The following is a 20,092-nucleotide window of genomic DNA, read 5'->3' as shown; positions in this document are numbered from 1 at the left end:
GACTTTGACTGCTAACCAAGAAGTTGGCAGTTCGAATCCACCAGCTGCTCCTTGGAAACCCTACGGGACAGTTCTCCTCTGTTCTGTAGGGTCACTATGAGTCCGAATTGACTCGATGGCAACGGGTATATCAGCAGAGTCCTGCCAGTTCAATTCAACAACGTGCTCCCAGCTGAACTCAGTATCTCACACACACACATACACTCACACACTACCACCACTATCAAACCTGTTTTTCTGCCTGTGTGCCTTCTGTTAATGCTCCTCCTACACAGCCAGAAATCCCTGACTTTCCCTGCTTTGTTACTCTCCACATCCAATTCATTGTTTAGTACTGTTAAGGCTATCTTTTAAGTTATTCCTCCCACAACTGTCCTAGTTCACGCCGTGTTACTGCTAATCAGGACTATAGCAACAGCTTTCTAACTGGTCTCCCTACTTGCTTGCATTCCCTCAAATTCCTAAACATTCTCCACACAGTAGCCAATGAGCCTTCTAAAATGCACATTTTAGAAGCTGCATTTAAAAATGCCTCATTTAAAAGCTTCCGGTATATCCCCCAGCCTACATTCATTTATCTCACAAATATTTATTTACCACAGACGGGCAGATGTTGCTTTAGGAACTGGTAGTACAGCAGGTAACAAAACAGTGTTCTACCCTCAGGGAACTTCTAGTCTGGGATGAGGCCAAATTCCTTAGTGTGGGTAGCAAACCAGGGCCCACCATTACACTCATGCCGGCCTCCCTAGCCTCATGTTTGTGCCCTGCCCTCTAGCCATACCTAATTCATTTCCATTTCTGAGATGTAGTGTTCTGTTCCACACCTGTCTTTGTCCTGGCTCTGTTAGGAATGCCTTCCTCCTATCCTCCATGCTCCCTTTACCTACCTTATGTACTGGTTGTGAGAATTAAGTTAGTGAATCTATAAAAGGAGCCCTGGTGGTGCAGTGGTTAAGAACTTGGCTGCTCACCAAAAGGGTGACAGTTCAAATCTACCAGCCACTCCTTGGAAACCCTATGGGGCAGTTCTACTCTGTCCTATAGGGTCACTATGAGTCAAAATCAACTCAACGGCAATGGGGTTAATCCATAAAAAGTACTTAGACACGTTAGGTGCCTGACACTTAATAAGACTTTAATAAATGTTACCTGTCATTATTTTATTTTTAGGATTATTATTATACCACTCATCACACCGCTCTACAACAATCCCTCCTACTAAGCTGTCTTACTGTCTTTGGACCCCAGTGACTAACCTAGTCTGGCACCTACTAGGTACTTAATAAATATTGAAGGAAGGATAAAAGGATTGGTTGAGGTTTGTGGCTTGGTTTCCTGTGACAAAACTTGGGATTATGAAGGAATAAATTTAACTTTAAGGCATCTTCTGGATTTTTTTTTTACCAAATATCTAAATGCTACGCTGTTTCCATTGTGTGAGCAAGAGCTTGAGAGCAGCAAGCAACAAAGGAGCACTGAACTGGGCTGAACTGAACTAGAGCTAAGCTGAGGGCTAGAAGGGACCAACTACCCCGAAGTACCCATTACCTTCAACTTCTGTCCCTCTGCCCACCTCATACTTTCCATTTGCCCCCTTCTTAGCATGATGTTCCCCTAAAAAATGTATACATTGAAACTCAGAAAGCAAAAGGAGTATTGAGGAAAAAGGGAGTGGGGAGAGGGGTTAGTACCTCCCTCCTACCTTTGCTGAGATTAAACCTAGTGTTTTCACTTGGAGGTCGGCTGGCCCTTTTCTTTCATCCCCTGCTCCACCTGTCTGGAAATGGGATTGCTGCTTTCCCATTTCCTTTCCTCTTCAGGGCTGGAGGGAAGTTTCGGGGTGGGGCCTCAAACTATTTCTAGTGCTGGCCAAATCCCTCCACCCCAGCATCTCCCTTCCCTGATGTGATCATATTTCCTTTCCACTTCTCCAGTAAGTAACCAGTGGCAGGACCATAGGACAGGAAACCATGAGAGAAGTCAGTTTCTCCACAGGCCCTAGACTGAGCTAATGGCTTAAGCAAGTGGTGAGGGACACAAGGGCTGCTAGGCCTTGTCTGGCAGAAGGAACAGGTTCTTCTTCCTACATTTCAGCCCCAAGCACTTTGCCCAGTATCCCTCAGGATATGGATGAGGCACCAGTTAGTCAAGGGCCTCTTGCCTCAAGAGAAGGGAATTCACATTAACTGAATTTCTACTATGTACCAGGCCCTGTGCTAGGCTGTTTTGTATATATTATCTCATTGGTTCCTAACAATTAAGCCAGGCCAGCATTATCATCGCTAAGGTAGAGAAGACAAAATAGAGATTAAGAAGCTTGCCCAAGGCACCTAGCTAAATCCAGATACTAAAATCTGGGTCTGCCTGACTCTAAAGCCACTGATCTTTCCACCACATTATACTGCCTTAGGGCTCTGGAAAAGCTGTTAGTACTATGAATTGACTCTTTGAATTATTTCACAGAATTAACTGAACAGCTAGCAAAACACTTTGTGAATTAATTTAATTCAACATGTGTTTAAAGAGAACCTGTGATGAGTTGAGTTCAACTCTATAGGGGATGCGAAGAGAGCATGACAGAAGTTTCTGCCTTTGCAGAGTTCATAGTCCAGTAGAAAAGATTTAATGAGTGCAAAAATAAAAGTATAATGTAACACAGAAACAGAGAAATGCCATGAGAGAGCCAGAGGGGAGAAATAGGATACCACCTTTGCCTTAGATACAGCCTATGACTTCCTGGTGCTTCCCTCAGTCCCAAGCATAGCCTCCCAAGGCCAGGACCAGCCAGCTGTCATGTGGAACTGAGTCACAAAACCGGGACCTTCTTAAACCATCTAAGTCCCCTAGCCTAAGAATAGTGCAAATAATAAGCGGGACCTGGAAATAATATAGGAGCCCTGGTGGCACAGTGGTTAAAGCAGTTGGCTGCTAACCAAAAGGTCGGTGGCTCAAACCTACCAGCCACTCTGTGGGAGAAAGATGTGGCAGTCGGCTTCTGTAAAGATTTACAGCCTTGGAAATCCTATGGGAGTTCTACTTTGTCCTATAGGGTCACTATGAGTCAGAATCAACTCAACAGCCGTGGGTTTTTCGTTTTTGTTTATTTTGGGGGGGTGGGGGTGGGGATAATATTTGGTTGGCAAAGGCAGGGAGAAGCTTAGGAACTTGGGCTTGGCTATTACACGCAGCCAGCCGGCTTCAGCAAAGAATGGGTGTTTATGGCTTTGCCCTCTGTGTGGCTCAATCAGTTAAGGCCAGGTGTTAACAAAACCAGAATAAGAGGCTCAATCCCAGTAGAGCTGAGTTCTGTCACAAGGCAGTCCGTTCTAGCTGCAGCTGACCATCTTGCAAACACGTGCTCTTGATCAAAGAGGAGACTAAAGTAGGAGTGTGCAGGTAACCACATAGTAGGCTCTCACAAGTGAGAACTGGTTGTTCCAAACACTCAGCCCTTGGCCTGTGGGGACCATGGTCTCGGGGAACAGCTAGCTCAATTGGCATAACACAGTTTATAAAGAAAATATTCTACATTCTACTTTGGTGAGTAGCGTGTGGGGTCTTAAAAGCCTGTGAGTGGCCATCTAAGAGACTCCACTGGTCTCACCCCTTCGGGAGCAAGGGAGAATGAAGAAAACAAGATACAAGGGAAAGATTAGTCCAAAGGACTAATGGACCACATCTACCACGGCCTCCCCCAGACTGAGTCCAGTACAACTAGATGGTGCCCGGCTACCACCACTGACTGCTCTGACAGGGATCACAATAGAGGCTCCCGAACAGAGCTGGAGAAAAATGTAGAACAAAATTCTAACTCACAAATAAAGACCAGACTTACTGACCTGACAAAGACTGGGGAAACCCCAAGAATACGGCCCCCAGACACCCTTTTAGCTCAGTAATGAAGTCACTCCCGAGGTTCACCCTTCAGCCAAAGATTAGACAGGCTCATAAAACAAAACAAAACTAAAGGGGCACAACAGCCCAGGAACAAGGACTAGAACGCAGAAGGGGACAGGAAAGCTGGTAACAGGGAACCCAAAGTCCAGAAGGGAGAGTGTTGACATGTCGTGGGGTTGTTAACCAATGTCATAAAACAATATACTAACTGTTTAGTGAGAAACTAGTTTGTTCTGTAAACCTTCATCTAAAGTACAATAAAAAAAAAAAATCTCTGGTACACAACTCTGGAAAGATAAAAAAAACACTCAGCCCTAAACAAACAGCTTACAACTTGCCTTACTGACAGAGGATTGGCAGTGTCATCTTCATATATGGAGACAGTACATTCCCTCCTCCTATACCTCACCTAGGCACCCTGCCTCTCATTTTTATAGCACTTTGATACCAGGGGTTTGAGTCTCCCAGAAGGGCCACTTCATTGCAGCTGCCTCTCTTCTGTTGCTCTCTCTAAACCTTTCTTTGCATACCCATGAAATGAGTATACTACTTGACACCCTATGGAGGAGAAGAGACTACCTAAGGAGAGAGTGCCACACCTGTTTGAAGCCTTCTCTTCCAGAGCCAAGCCCACTAGGTCCTCAGGCTTGGGCTGAGGGGCCCGCCCTTCTTGGCTAAAAATACAAGCTTCTCAAGTTACTTAGATCATAGTGGGAAGAGGGTAGTTTCTGGATGTGTCCTCCATGTAACTCCTCTTGTCTGTTCCACATACGAGTTTGGTAAAGACGATTTCTACTCAAGGCCTCTTCTGTCTCCAGAACTCTGGGCTTCTGCATCAACCAAAACCAAACCAAACCTGCTGCTGTCCAGTCGATTCCAACTCATAGTGACCCTGTAGGACAGAGTAGAACTGCCCCATAGGGTTTCCAAGGAGCGACTGGTGGATTTGAAGCGCCGACTTCTGGTTAGCAGCTGAGCTCTTAACCACTACACCACCAAGGTTTCTGGCTTCTGCATCAGAAAGCAGTAATTCCAGCAGGAAGAAGCCAAGCCTTTCCCTCCTCTCTAGGTCAGTCCATTAAAATAAAATGCATTATAAGTGTTGGCACACTCTTGGACATTTTCCTTTTAATTAAATGTGTAGAGTTTTTTTTTCTTTTTTAAAATTTTATTCGATTTTGTTGTTGCTATTTTTAAGAATATACACAGCAAAACATACACCAATTTAACAGTTTCTACATGTACAATTCAGTGATATTAATTACATTCTTCAAATTGTGCAACCATTCTCATCCTCCTTTTCTGAGTTGTTCCTCCCCGATTAACATAAATTAACTGCCCCCAAGGTTCCTATCTAATCTTCTGAGTTACTGTTGTCAATTTTGATCCCATATAGATAGTTCTTAAAAGTATAATGCTCAAGGCAGACATTTTTTACTAATTAAGCTAAACTATTGTTTGGTTTTAAGAAGACTTCAGGGGATATTTTTAGTTTAAGGTTTAAATGTTATCTCAGGGCAATAGCTTCAGGGGTCATCCAACCTTCATGGTTCCATGAAGTCTAGAGTCCATGAGAATTTCAAATTCTGTTCTGCATTTTCCCCCTTTTAATCAGGATTCTTCCAAAACGTTCAGTAATGATAGCTGGGCACCATCCAGAGTTTTTTTTCTGTCATGGGTGTGCAAAAGCTATCATCCCATCAAGTTACTCCTATGGATTCCACAAAGACATTGTTAGAATCCCTAGAGATTGTTCCACAACATCTACCACAATGTCAGCTATACATCTAGACTCTTCGTAAGGATAATTTGGATGATGATGGCAAGTTAACCCTGGATTATTTTTAATAATCTAGGCATCAAATCCCCCACGAGTCTGTCAGTTTGTCGAACTGCGGAGGCTTGCATGTTGCTGTGATGCTGGAAGCTATGCCACTGGTATTCAAATACCAGCAGGGTCACCTATGCCAGACAGGTTTCAGCCGAGCTTCCAGACTAAGACTAAGAAGAAGGACCCAGGGGTCGACATCTGAAAAGAATTAGCCAGTGAAAACCTTATGAATAGCCGCAGAACATTGTCTGATATAGTGCCAGAAGATGAGCCCCTCAGGTTGGAAGGCACTCAAAATACGACGGGGAAGAGCTGCCTCCTCAAAGTGGAGTCGACCTTAATGACATGGATAGAGTCAAGCTTTCAGGACCTTCATTCGCTGATGTGGCACGACTCAAAATGAGAAGAAACAGCTGCAAACATCCGTTAATAATCGGAAGGTGGAATGCATAAAGTATGAATCTAGGAAAATTGGAACTCATCAAAAATGAAATGGGATGCATAAATATCGATATCCTAGGCATTAGTGAGCTGAAATGGACTGGTATTGGCCATTTTGAATCAGACGGTCATGTGGTCTACTATGCCAGGAACGACAACCTGAAAAGGAATGGTGTTGCATTCATCGTCAAAAAGAACATTTCAAGATCTATCCTGAAGTACCACACTGTCAGTGATAGGATAATATCCATATGCCTACAAGGGAGAGCAGTAAACACGACTATTATTCAAATCTACCCACTAACCACTAAGGCCAAAGATGAAGAAATTGAAGATTTTTACCAACTTCTGCAGTCTGAAATTGATAGAACATGCAATCAGGATGCATTGATAATTACTGGTGATTGGAATGGGAAAGTTGGAAACAAAGAAGAAGGATTGGTAGTTGCAAAATAGGGCCTTGTGATAGAAACGATGCTGGAGATTGCATGATAGAATTTTGCAAGATCAACGACTTCTTCATTGCAAATACCTTTTTTCACCAACATAAATGACGACCATACACATGGACCTTGCCAGATGGAATACGCAGGAATCAAATCAACTACATCTGTGGAAAGAGATGATGGAAAAGCTCAATATCATCAGTCAGAACAAGGCTACTGTGTAACAGACCATCGGTTGAAAATTAGAACAAGTCGACCAGAGCCAAAGTACAACCTTGAGTATATCCCACCTGAATTTAGAGGCCATCTCAAGAATAAGTTCGATGCATTGAACACTAATGACCAAAGACCAGACGAGTTGTGGGATGACATCAAAGACATCATACATGAAGAAAGCAAAAGGTCATTAAAAAGACAGGAAAGAAAGAAACGACCAAAATGGATGTCAGAAGAGACTCTGAAACTTGCTCTTGATCATTGAGTAGCTAAAGCGAAAGGAAGAAATGGTGAAGTAAAAGAGTTGAATAGAAGATTTCGAAGGGCAGCTCGAAAAGACAAAGTAAAGTATTATAATGACATGTGCAAAGACCTGGAGATGGAAAACCTAAAGGGAAGAACACGCTTGGCATTTCTCAAGCTAAAAGAACTGAAAAAAAAATTCAAGCCTTGAGTAGCAATATCGAAGAATTCTATGGGGAAAATATTAAACAATGCAGGAAGCATGAAAAGAAGGTAGAAGGAATACACAGAGTCACTATACCAAAAAGAATTGGTCGATGTTCAACCATTTCAGGAGGTAGCATATGAGCAGGAATCGATGGTACTGAAGGAAGAAGTCCAAGCTGCACTGAAGGAATTGGTGAAAAACAAGGCTCTGGGAATTGACAGAATACCAGATGAGATATTTCAACAAACAGATGCAGCGCTGGAAGTGCTTACTCGTCTATGCCAAGAAATTTGGAAGACAGCTATCTGGCCAACTGACTGGAAAAAATCCATATTCATGCCTATTCCCAAGAAAGGTGATCCAACCGAATGCGGAAATTGTCGAACAATATCATTAATATCACACGCAAGTAAAATTTTGCTGAAGATCATTCAAAAGTGGCTGCAGCAGTATATCAACAGGGAACTGCCAGAAATTCAAGCCAAATTCAGAAGAGGACGTGGAACCAGGGATATCATTGCTGATATCAGATGGATCCTGGCTGACAGCAGAGAATACCAGAAAGATGTTTACCTGTGTCTTATTGACTATGCAAAGGCATTCGACTGTGTGGATCATGACAAATTATGGATACCATTGCAAAGAATGGCAATTCCAGAACACTTAATTGTGTTCGTGAGGAACCTGTACATAGATCAAGAGGCAGTCGTTCGAACAGAACAAGGGGATACTGCGTGATTTAAAGTCAGGAAAGGTGTGCCTCAGGGTTGTATCCTTTCACCATACCTATTCAATCTGTATGCTGAGCAAATAATCCAAGAAACTGGACTATATGAAGAAGAACGGGGCATCAGGATTGGAGGAAGACTCATTAACAACCTGTGTTATGCAGATGACACAACCTTGCTTGCTGAAAGTGAAGAGGACTTGAAGCACTTACTGATGAAGATCAAAGATTACAGCCTTCAGTTTGGATTACACCTCAACATAAAGAAAACAGAAATCCTCACAACTGGACCAATAAGCAACGTCATGATAAATGGAGAAAAGATTGCAGTTGTCAAGGATTTCATTTTACTTGGATCCACAATCACTACCCATGGAAGCAGCAGTCAAGAAATCAAACGACACATTGCATTGGGCAAATCTGCTGCAAAAGACCTCTTTAAAGTGTTGAAAAGCAAAGATGTCACCTTGAGGACTAAGGTGTGCCTGACCCAAGCCATGGTGTTTTCAGTCACCTCATATTCATGGGAATAAGGAAGACCGAAGAAGAACTGCTGCTTTTGAATTATGGTGTTGGAGAAGAATACTGAATATATAATGGACTGCCAAAAGAACAAACAAATCTGCTTTGGAAGAAGTACAACCAGAATACTCCTTAGAAGCAAGGATGGTGAGATTATGTCTCACATACTTTGGACATGTTGTCAGGAGGGATCAGTCCCTGGAGAAGGACATCATGCTTGGTAAAGTAGAGGGTCAGCAAAAAAGAGGAAGACCCTTGATGAGTTGGATTGACACAGTGGCTGCAACAATGGGCTTAAGCATAACAACGATTGTGAGGATGGCGCAGGACCAGGCAGTGTTTCGTTCTGTTGTACATAGGGTCACTATGAGTCGGAACCGACTCGATGGCACCTAACAACAGCAACAACAGGATCAAATGGCCTCAAATTCACGGCACATATCAAGATCCCTTTTTCATGCCCTCTATACCATTTTTTCCATGGATTTTTGATTTCCCTGTTTTACTTACCACTCAACAATATCACTATTGACAACACATAATGTTAAGGACCATATGCTTTCTCACCAAAGCGTGTGCACAGATATTATTTCTGTTAAAAATTAAACAAAAATAGTAGCTTTGTATATTTCCCATTCAAAACTTATCCCAGTTGAATGATTCCCTTTGTTGTAGAGTGTTTTCCCCAAGGGAGCCCTAGTAGAGAAGCTGATTCAGATATTGTGACATACCAGAGGTCACAAGAAGTCATCTAGCAAGCTAGAAATAGAATCCAGAAACCTTTATTTTGGGTCCCTGAATTTAAACACAAACAAACTCTACTACTGAAAAGGAAAAACTAAAGTACAGAAACTAGACTTGTTTGGCATTCCTGGGACAGAGAATTCAAGTCCACAAAAACTATTAGGCAGCTGCCATGGTCTGTGAGGACCAAGAAGATGAATAGAACACAGGTGCTGCCTGCCTCCAAGGAGTTGATAATCCAGTGGGGAGAGATCAGGTCAATGTTGAAAACTCTATCCAATGCAGAATGTGCTTGTGAACACTCAGAGGGCCATAGACAGGGTCTTGTCCAACTTTCTAGCCCCTACAGCAGCCAGCACAGTGACCTGCATGTGATATATAGGCAAGTACTATTTGTTGAACAAGGGCCATAAGAGAGGTACCAGCAGAAAGCTCTGGGGGTTGGTGGAGAATGAAGGACAGCTTTGCGAAGGAGGTGACATTTGAGCTGCGCCTGGAAGAATGGGGAGGTTTTTCACAGGCAGCAGGAGTTGGAGGAGGGCCTTTGCAGCCCCCAGAAAAGAGTGAAAGATCCTAAGGGGAGACAAAGCATGGTATGATTCTGGAGGATACAAAAGAGTCTAATGTGGCTAGAGAACAGGGAAACAGTAAGAACTAAGGCTGAAGGAAAAAGCAGAGATTTAAGCAGGAAGAACCTTGAACAACAAGCTAAAGAATTTAGCAATGGACTAAATTCTGAAAAGTTTTGAACAAGGGGAGTGGTGCCACCAGGACAGGGCTTCCTGCTGCATCGTCCTGTCCTGCCCAACTAGGTCTCCCTCGCCTTGTCGGTAATGGTGAGTTCTTTTGATTGTTCTGTTTGTATGTGGCTTGGTTTAGAGATTTTATGTGGTTTAGTCAGTTTTTTGGCTTTTCCCTTTTCCTTACAGTTTTTCACAGCATATGGTCCTGATTATGTGCTGGAAATCACGCCAAGCTGCCGGCCAGACCGCAATGAGCCCCACCGAGTCCAGCAAATCCTCAGCTATATCAAAGGTGAGCACCACCCCTTGAGTCCTGCCCTCCTTGTTCCACCCAGCTTGTAGTGGCCTATCAGTGGAAGCTTCCTCAAATACCATTTGACTTTTGGTGGATAATTGTTTTACTGACATGGAAGGGAAACCTCTTCTTGACCTGCCAGCTTGTAGTTGGAATTCCTCACTGGCCACTTTAGTTGGAATTGTCATTTGGCTGGCTAATGTCACCTTCAGAAGGACAAAAGGCTCAGCTTTAGACACTGCCAGTGGCAAACCAGTTCTAAAGTGTGCCCTAGAACCCTTTTTCTTTCAAATGGCCAACAATAAAACCCTCTTTAAGATGAGAGAAGTTCAAGTCAATTCAGGCTTGGGGTGGGGTGGCGAGGGCTCCCAGACCTTTTGTCCAGTATAGTTCTTGATATAATAGAGCCTTGAAAGACTGCGGGACTACAGTGAATAGTCAGGGCTTCTGATACCCTTGAGAGTGGATTCCCCAGTCTCCTCCAGAGCACTGGAAATGGGGCTGCTGCCCTATCCTTCTCCTCCCTAAGGCTGGCCTAGAATTGTTCTGGCCTCTGGATAGAGGGAAAATGGCAATCATCAGGTCACTGCCTTCTTGATCACACTATCCACTAGCTATTTGGGGAAACTGTCAGCTTTCCAGTAGAACCTCTCCCCACCCACCCCTAACCCAGCTGCTGCCTTGCAACTCAACTCGCTTCATCTACCATTCTTTTAAAGTATGTTTGACACTCATTTTCCTGTTTAACTGAATTTGTATATATGTATGTATAATTATTTGCGGAGTTTAAGTGGTCAGGGGTATCATATTGCCCATCCTGGAGAGTGAAACTCCCATGTTTATTTATAAAATGACCAAGATAGTACCAGTTCTCTTATCTTTGCTTCCCTCATCAGAAGAGAATCCAACATGAAAGAGAGGTCTGTTCTGCCCTGGAGTTAGACTGAGGGAATACGTTGTATCCTGTGGATCTTTGCTGAGGATTATATGAAGGCCCACATCCACTAGTAAGAGTCCATTCAATGACGGCAGCATAGTCCATAGGCAGGGACTCCACATCCCAGGCTCCATTGGCCAGAGAAAATTTTCTGAGCTAATAAGCCATAGACTCTCAAGGTTATGCACACAACAAGGCTTAGTGCCCCTTCTAAGTTGTCCCGTAGCCCTCAGCCTTCTCCTGACCGTACAGTTGTAAGCCACCTCTCTCTGGCCTTTCAAAGTCTACTGACTCCACGGGTCCTCACTCCCTAACCAAATCCTCCTCCCTTGTCCAACTCTTAAAGCCTAGGGTCCTTCTATTCCTGGCCTTTCTCCAGTCCTTCCCTCTGTGTTACAGCCCTGATGAACCATAGAGATCCTACCCTAATGTCCTCCTGCACCTCTCAGACCCAGGAAACGTTTCCTGTTTCCTTTGGGACCAATCCTGAGCCAACTTCTCTTCCCCCTCTTTCTCCAACCTTGCCATTTTCCCCCATCCAGGCTCTAAATCCTGGTAGAACACAGAAAAAGCAGTCGAAACTGAGAAACTAAACAAGCCTCTGCAGCTACTTGCTCACACTTACATATGTGCAGATATCTGTGTACCCTCATGCTTTCCTGCACACACACTCAGACACATACCTTCCAGAGAGTAGTGATATCTTGTTATTGAGGAAATGGAGATGACAAGCAAGAGAAGATATATGGAAAGTAATTTAAAGGGCAGAGGACTAGGAAAGGTAAGAAACCCAAAAGAGGAATAAATTTTAAAAAGACTTGAGATAAGAGACTAGGACAAGAGTTGGTGAAAAATAATGGAAGATATTAGAGGACATGTAAGTTACATGTAAGTCAAGATTTTTTTAAAGATCCTAACAGACTAAAGCAATATTCTGATTGTAACACAATGAAATTAAACAGAAGAAAAAAACGTATGGTCCAGGATTTGGATCCTCAAAAGCAACTGGACATATACAAGATGGGAAGACATGGCTTAGCAGCGTTTTGTCTGAAAGAGAGTTAGGGTTTATAGTCAACACAGAGCTCAGTGTGAGTCACCAGGGCAAGGTGGCTCCAGAGATGCTGATATAGCATGGACCTCACTTGAAAAGGGCTCTAGACAAATAGGAGTATGTTCCAGAAGGTCAGTGGGGATGGGGAGAGGACTGGAGCCCATGTTCCAAGACATCTGGTTGGAGGAGTTGGGCCTTTTTGGAGAAGAGAAGGCTCAGGAGGATGTGTTCTCTACTTCATACCTCTGAAAGGCTGTCACAGAGCAGCGGGAGTAGACAGGGTCTATGTGGCCCCAGGGGACAAAGTTAGGACCCATGGTGGCTATTATAAAAGGACAGATTTTCATCCAATAAAATAGAAGGAAGAATTTTCTAACAATTAGAGCCATCCGAAGTGGAACTGGCTGCCTGGGAAGGAATGAGGTCTCTGTCTCTGGAGACATACAAGTAGAAGCTAGACAATCGCTGGGCTGTCACGTTGCAGAGGAACTTTTGCATTGAGGGAGGACGGTTGGACTAGATTACTTTTAAGGTTCCTTTCGACCCTAAAATTCTAGGATATTGTATGTTAAAATGAGAAAATAGAGAAAAAAATAAAAAGAACATGGTGAGAGTACAGGGGTTGGCAGATGGGTCGAAGTTGTTAGATGGGGGGAGGTAATGCTGTGTGTAGGAAAGAATTGATGCAGAGAAGAGGAGAAACTAAGTGGCAAAGAGTGGGTGGGGAGGGGTCAGGGAGGGCAGACAGCGAGTACAGTGGCTATAGAATACTAGGAACGTTATGACTTTACATTTCCAGCCCTTTCATATTGACAGACTATTGTGTTCTAGCGATGAAAATTAGCGGAGAACGACGATTCCAGAACTGGAAAGAAATTCAGCTAAACCTAGTCGAAATGATGCTAGAAATAAGTCCAAATGTTGCTAAAAATGGTCAGGCTAACCTGCTATACTGAGACTGTGCCCCTCCAGCCTGTTGACGCATGCTGCCATCAGATAGTGTGTTGCCATGACAATGGTCAGTGTGGAATAGACTGCTGAATTTTCTGCATTCTGAAAGATTTTCCTGAACCTGTCTACAAGACTGTCATTTGTTCCGATGTATAAAAAACTCAGCAAAGCTGGCCATTTCTCACTGTGCCTGCCCCCCACCCCCCGCCCTTAATAAAAAAGAGCAAGAGGGAAGAAAAAAAAAGAGGTGCGGATTGATTTCAGGAAGTGAAATAGCAATAAGAGAGTGGATGGATCCAGCTCCACTCTATAAGCGGGAGTTTAGGCGATATGTCTAGTAGAATTTGTTCAGCTTTTGAACACCACATCCCTTAGAAGCACAAAAGATGGAATTTTAACCTGTTAGAAATCAAACCTGAGAAGGTTGATCGTATAGAAGATGCATTCCACATGCCACAGAATGACTGAAGGGACAGACAAACTTAGAACTCATTTTATCCAATCTTTACTACCCGTTGGTCTTTCCAAGAGTCGGGGAGAACAAAAATACAACCATGGAAAGTCAATTCAAGTTGTTAGCATCATACAGAGAAAAACTCTCTTTTGCTTCCACAAATAATTTTTTTCCTGCCAAGTAGCTATCTTGAAAATATGTATCACCTTAGGGAGCAGTGAGTTTATGTTAATGGGGGAGGAACAACTCAGAAAAGGAGGATGAGAATCATTGCACAGCTCGAAGAATATAATCAATGTCACTGAATTGTACATGTAGAAACCGTTGGCTTGGTGTATGTTTTGCTGTGTATATTCTCAACAACAAAAAATAATAGAATAAATTATTTTTTAAAATAAGACATAAAAAAAAAGATATGTATCATTGTTCACAGAAAGTATGGGTTAGAGAGTGGATGGCTCTGCCTAGCTCATGGCCACTACTGTAAAATCATCCTAGCACCATCTTCATGTGCTCAAACTTATTTTCCTTTTCTCTGGTTGACTTAGGAGCCCTGGTGGCACAGTGGTTAAGAGCTCAGCTGCTAACCAAAAGGTCAGCAGTTCAAACCCACCAGCCGCTCCTTGGAAACCCAATGGGACAGTTCTGTTCTGCCCTATAGGGTTGCTATGAGTCGAACCCGACTCGACAGCACCTAACAACAATAGCAACTGGTTAACTTACTCCAAAGAAATTGGCTCACAGTGAACCTTCCAGAGTTAAAACAGTGCTGACGTGATCAATCCCCAGAGGGGGCTAGCTCCTCAAACCTGGTTGGCTCTGCACGGGCACACAAGGGTAGAGATGGGAGTTTTTCTAGGTCTCTGGTACTGATGACATCTGAATCAAGTAGGAGCCTTCAGGGGGCGTAGAACCTCATGCTGCAGCCCAGGCCCAATGCTCTGTGTATGTGTGTGGTGGGAGGTGAGTTATGAATTTGTGAGTATGTGTTGGAGCTGTAACTATATGTTTCTACACTTGCTCTGAGTTCCCGGAACTGTACCCTGAGTTTGCCTGGAGTAGAAAAGGGAATGAATGGGGCCAGGAGGTAAGGAGGGGAAGGAAAGTAGGGAGAGGAGAAGGACACAAGAGGGAAGAGAAAGGCCTTGTGCACATCTACCCTTTCTGACCCTTAATGAAGGAGGCTTAGCATGGCAGCCTCTACAATGCAAAGCTGGGGGAATGAGCCAACAAACTGATGTGGCTGTGAAGAGACAACACAGGGGAAATAATAAGAATAGTAGCTCCTATTTATCTTACAGACAGTGAAACTGAGGCTCAGAGAGGATAAGTGACTTGCTCAAGGTCACCTTTATTCATTCATTCAACAAGTAATTGCTAAGCACTGACTGTATACTCACACTGTGCTAATAAGTGATGGAGTGGACATTTAAACCTAAGTCTATCTGATTAAGGGCCTTGTCTGTTTGGCCTTCCTGGTGCCCCTCCTCTCCTTGGCAACATTGCCCAGTCAAGTCTATCCATCATTCCCTGTCTGCTTTTTCCAAATGACTCTAGTAAACCCTTCCTATCCCTGCACTGCACACCCAGATCCAACCAATCACATGAAATCTTATGTCTCCCTGGAAATGGGAGAAAGACCCTCGAAATTTTGGCCCCTGACCTAGGCCTTTTATCCCTCCCTACACCCCAGCTGTGCCCCACATCACCCCACCATATGTAATCTGAAGTTTCTAGCTCCATTTTGAGTTAAGCAGAGAAGTAAAAGAGAAGGCCAGAAGGTGGAAGAAGCCAGTTCACCCAGCCCCTGCTGCCTGAAGTATGCTGTGGCCACCAGCCCCAGTCTATTTACAGTTCCACAGCTCCCAAGCAGAGATCCTTTACACATCCACTGGTAACATTCTCAGAGAACCATTCTGTTGGGTGTAAGCAGCACCTCCCCTGGCAGCCTGAAGTCTGGGATTGACATTTTTTCTAGGGACTAGCAAATGGAGCTTCAGGTCTGGGCATGCCGAAGGCCTGCTGGAGCTCCGAGCTTGAAGCAGTGCTCCTGTCTTTGTGGGATTCTACACCATGGAAACTCAGCTTTCTTCCACACCTTTTCTTGCTTCCTGAGAAGCCATGAGGATAAGATGAAAGGCAGAGTTGGTCCCAAGGAAAGACTGACCATTTGTTGTAGGGCTTCTTGCTAGGACTTTGGAGCAGGACTGTCAAGGATTTCCTGAGCCAATTCACATGACTTCAAGTGAGGATCTCTGTGATGTCCTTCCCTCATCTCCCCTTCCCTGCCATAAAAACCCGTGGCATATTATTTATGAAAACTTGAAATATCTACCGAAATCCATGAGGTGGGAACTATCATTATTGAAAGTCTACTATGTAACACTGTGAGCTGGATGCTTTATATACATTATCTCATTTGATCTTCACAGTCACTTACGTGGTAGGAAACTGGTGTCCAAAGACAATGTGTAACATGCCTATAGTCACTTAACAAGTAAGTGGTGAACTCAGGATTTGAACCCAGATCTGGTGCCCCTCCTCGGAGCATTGCCCAGTCAGGTCTGCTCATCATCCCTTGTCTGCTTTTTCCATTTGACCCTAGTAAACCCTTCTCATCCTATAATGTCTCCCAAAGTGAGATTCTGAGCCAGTTTAATTTTAAGAGGTATTATTGTGTCTCTACTTTAAAGCCCATCTAAATCAATCAACACATATTTTTTGAGCTGTCCATGTGCTCCCATGTGACATGGGAGATATAAGAGAAGTTTAGGACATGGTCCCTGCTTCTGATAAACAGCTGAGAAGTCTAGTTGAGGAGACAAAAATAACCCCCTTAGACAGATCAGTATATAGTAAGAAGAAGCTGGAGGAGTAAGACTTTAGGAATACTGCTTTCAGAATGCTGGAAGGATTTGAATAGATAGGAGTGAGGAAATGCTTGTAAGCAAGGGAAACTTGAATAGGGGAAGAGGGAGCAGATTGCAGACTCCCTTGAATTTGAGGCTAAGTAGTCCATATATGATATAGTAAAGTGGGAGCCACTCTAGGTTCTGGAATTAGAACATGACATGATACAATGTTGTTCTGAATGGATCATGGTGGTAGACCAAGGGGAGCCTGCAAGGACCTGGACTAGAACAGTGGCAGTGGAAATAAGAAGGAATTGCTGAGAGCTGTTGTGAAGACTAGGAGGTAGGTCATTTATACAGGACCAGGGAGAAAGGAAGAGGTAAAAGTGACCCTCAGGTTCCAGCCTGGATACCAGCTGAGATGGGAAGCTATTAGGGAAGGAGGGTGTTATTTTACAGAAATGTACCCTTGATATACTCTGCTTTTATATGTTGTATTTGAGGTATGCTACAGTATCTTGGTACAGCCACATGGTAGAATTTGTGGCCGTCAATTAAAAAGCAAGTTTTTAAAGATAATTTGATGACATGAGAATATACTCGTGGAACAGTGTTAAATGAAAAAAAAAGGATACAAAATGGTTTAATGCCATATAGTCTCAATTTTGTAACTATAAAGTAATATATATGTGTGTGAGTGAGTGTGTACATGGATACGCACAGAAAAACACTAGAACGAAATATAACAAAAATGCTAACAGTCATTATCTTTGGTGGTGAGATTGGAATTATAGCTAATTTTTATTCTTTTTACTTTTTCTGTGTTTTTCAAAATTTCCACCATCAATGTGTATTGTTTGTATAGTGAGGGAAAAAAAAAAGCAATAAATACCTGTTTGTTTTTAAGAAAAAGACAATACTCTTTTTTTCACATCTTATGTCCCAATTTTTGGTTTCCAAAATTTGATCACTGTACCTACACACTGATGGAAAAATAAGGCACAGGAGGGTGAGTATTTTACACTTCTCAGGTGCTATTTCCTTTCTTAGGTACTGCTAGGAATTCTAGGGTGCTTTCATTTGTCTTGAAAAGCAGATCCTTTCTTGGTTCGCAGTGTAAAGCCTCTTCTGTCTGATAGCAGGGCAGAACATCCAGGTACCTCCCCGGACTACCTTCTTTTCCAAAATTCTCATTCATTCTAAGGCAATTATTTCAGTCACTGTCTCTCTGGGTTTTCTATTCTGTTCCATTGATCTATGTGTCTATCCTTCTACACAGTCTTGATTAGTGTAGATATATAATAAATCTTAAAATCAGGTAGAGTAATTCCTGTTAGTTACTTTATTTTTCAAAATTGTTTTAGCTATTCTGGTTCCTTTGCCTTTCCATGTAAGTTTAAGAGTAATCTTGTCGATATCTACCAAAAATCTTGATGTTATTTTGATAGGAACTGTGCTAAATGTGTGTATCAATTTGGGAAGACTTCACTATGTTGAGACTCCCAATCCATAAACATAGTATGTCTCTCCCATTTATTTAGATCTTCTTTGATTTGTTTCATTAGCATTTTGTAATTTTCAGCATAAAAGGCCAGTACACTTTTGTTGGTTTTATACCTAAGCATATTATTTTTTAACAATTATAAATGGTATTATATTTTTAATTTTGGTCTCCAAGTGTTCATTACTAGTATATAGAAATACAACTGATTTTTGTATATTGATCTTGTATCCTGTGACTCTGGTTAACTCATTTGTTAGTTCTAGGATGTTTTTGTTGTTGTTGTAGATTCCTTGGGACTTTTTTACATAAACCATGATTCATCTCAAAATAGGGACAGTTTTATTTTTTCCCTTTCTGATCTGTATTATTGTGTTTCCTTTTCTTGACTTATTTCTCTGGCTAGGACTTCCAGTACAATGTTGAGTAAGAGTGGTATCCTTGTTTTGTTCCCAAACTTAGAGGGAAAATATTCAGTCTTTCACCATTAAATATGATGTTAACTATAGGTTTTCTGTAGATGTTCCTTATCAGGTTGAAGAAGTTCTCCTCTATTCCTAGTTTTCTGAGAGTTTTTTTTATCATGAATGGATGTTGAATTTTGTTGAATGCTTTTTCTGCATTGATTGATACTGGTATTGATATATATGTGATTTTTATTCTATAGACTTTTAATATGGTGGATTATGTTAATTGATTGTCAGCTATTGAGCCAGTTTTGCATACCTGGAATAAACCCCACATAGTCATGGCATATAATTCTTTTTATATATTGCTGAATTATATTTGCTAATATTTTGTTGCCCCACACATCTGTCAGTTTGTCATACTGTAGAGGCTTGCATGTTGCTGTGATGCTGGAAGCTATGCCACCGGTATTCAAATACCAGCAGGGTCACCTATGGCGGACAGGTTTTAGCTGAGCTTCCAGGCTAAGACAGACTAGGAAGAAGGACCCGGCAGTCAACTTCTGAAAAGAATTAGCTGATGAAAACCTTATGAATAGCATCAGAACATTGTCTGATATAGTGCCAGAAGATGAGCCCCTCAGATTGAAAGTCACTCAAAATACAACTGGGGAAGAGCTGCCTCCTCAAAGTAGAGTCGACCTTAATGACGTGGATGGAGTCAAGCTTTCAGGACCTTCATCTGCTGATGTGGCACGACTCAAAATGAGAAGAAACAGCTATAAATATCCATTAGTAATCGGAAGGTGGAATGTATGAAGTATGAATCTAGGAAAGTTGGAAGTCGTCAAAAATGAAATGGAATGCATAAACATCGATATCCTAGGCATTAGTGAGCTGAAATGGACTGGTATTGGCCATTTTGAAGCAGACAATCATGTGGTCTACTATGCCGGGAACGACAACCTGAAAAGGAATGGCGTTGCATTCATCGTCAAAAAGAACCTTTCAAGATTTATCCTGAAGTACAATGCTGTCAGTGATAGGATAATATCCATATGCCTACAAGGAAGAGCAGTTAATATGACTGTCTTAGTTATTTAGTGCTGCTATAACAGAAATACCACAAGTGGATGACTGTAACAAAGAGAAATTTATTCTCTCACAGTAAAATAGACTAAAAGTCCAAATTCAGAGAGTCAGCTCCAGGGGAAGCCTTTCTCTCTCTGTTGACTCTAGAGGGAGGTCCTTCTTATCAATCTTCCCCTGGACTAGGAGCTTTTCCGCACAGGAATCCCAGATCCAAAGGACACGCTGTGCTCCCAGCACTGCTTTCTTTGTAGCATGAGGTCCCCCTGTCTCTCTGCTCGCTTCTCTCTTTTATATCCCAAAGGAAATTGGCTCAAAACACAATCCAATCTTGAAGATAGAGTCCCGCCTCATCAACACAACTGCTACCCATCCCCCCTCATTAACATCATAGAGGCAGGGTTTACAACACATAGGAAAATCACATCACATGACAAAATGGTGGACAATCACACAATACCAGAAATCACATACATTTTTGGGGGACACAATTCAATCCAAGACAACGACTGTTATTCAGATTTATGCACC

General features: G+C 42.6%; 1 protein-coding gene across 1 annotated transcript in view; it reads left to right on the top strand.

The window, feature by feature from the left end:
• The window catches only part of HDAC8 (histone deacetylase 8), a 331,772-nt gene that overhangs the window by 292,502 nt on the left and 19,178 nt on the right, over positions 1-20,092 (top strand). The window contains exon 10 of the mRNA XM_004380149.2: positions 10,208-10,313. Coding sequence (XP_004380206.1) covers positions 10,208-10,313 — 106 coding nt within the window. The remainder of the gene's footprint in view (positions 1-10,207; positions 10,314-20,092) is intronic.

The sequence above is a fragment of the Trichechus manatus genome, unplaced genomic scaffold (assembly GCF_000243295.1).
Source record: "Trichechus manatus latirostris isolate Lorelei unplaced genomic scaffold, TriManLat1.0 scaffold00070, whole genome shotgun sequence".
Lineage (NCBI taxonomy): Eukaryota > Metazoa > Chordata > Mammalia > Sirenia > Trichechidae > Trichechus > Trichechus manatus.
Note: the sequence above shows the minus strand (reverse complement) of the source record. Positions and strands in the feature narration are given on the sequence as shown.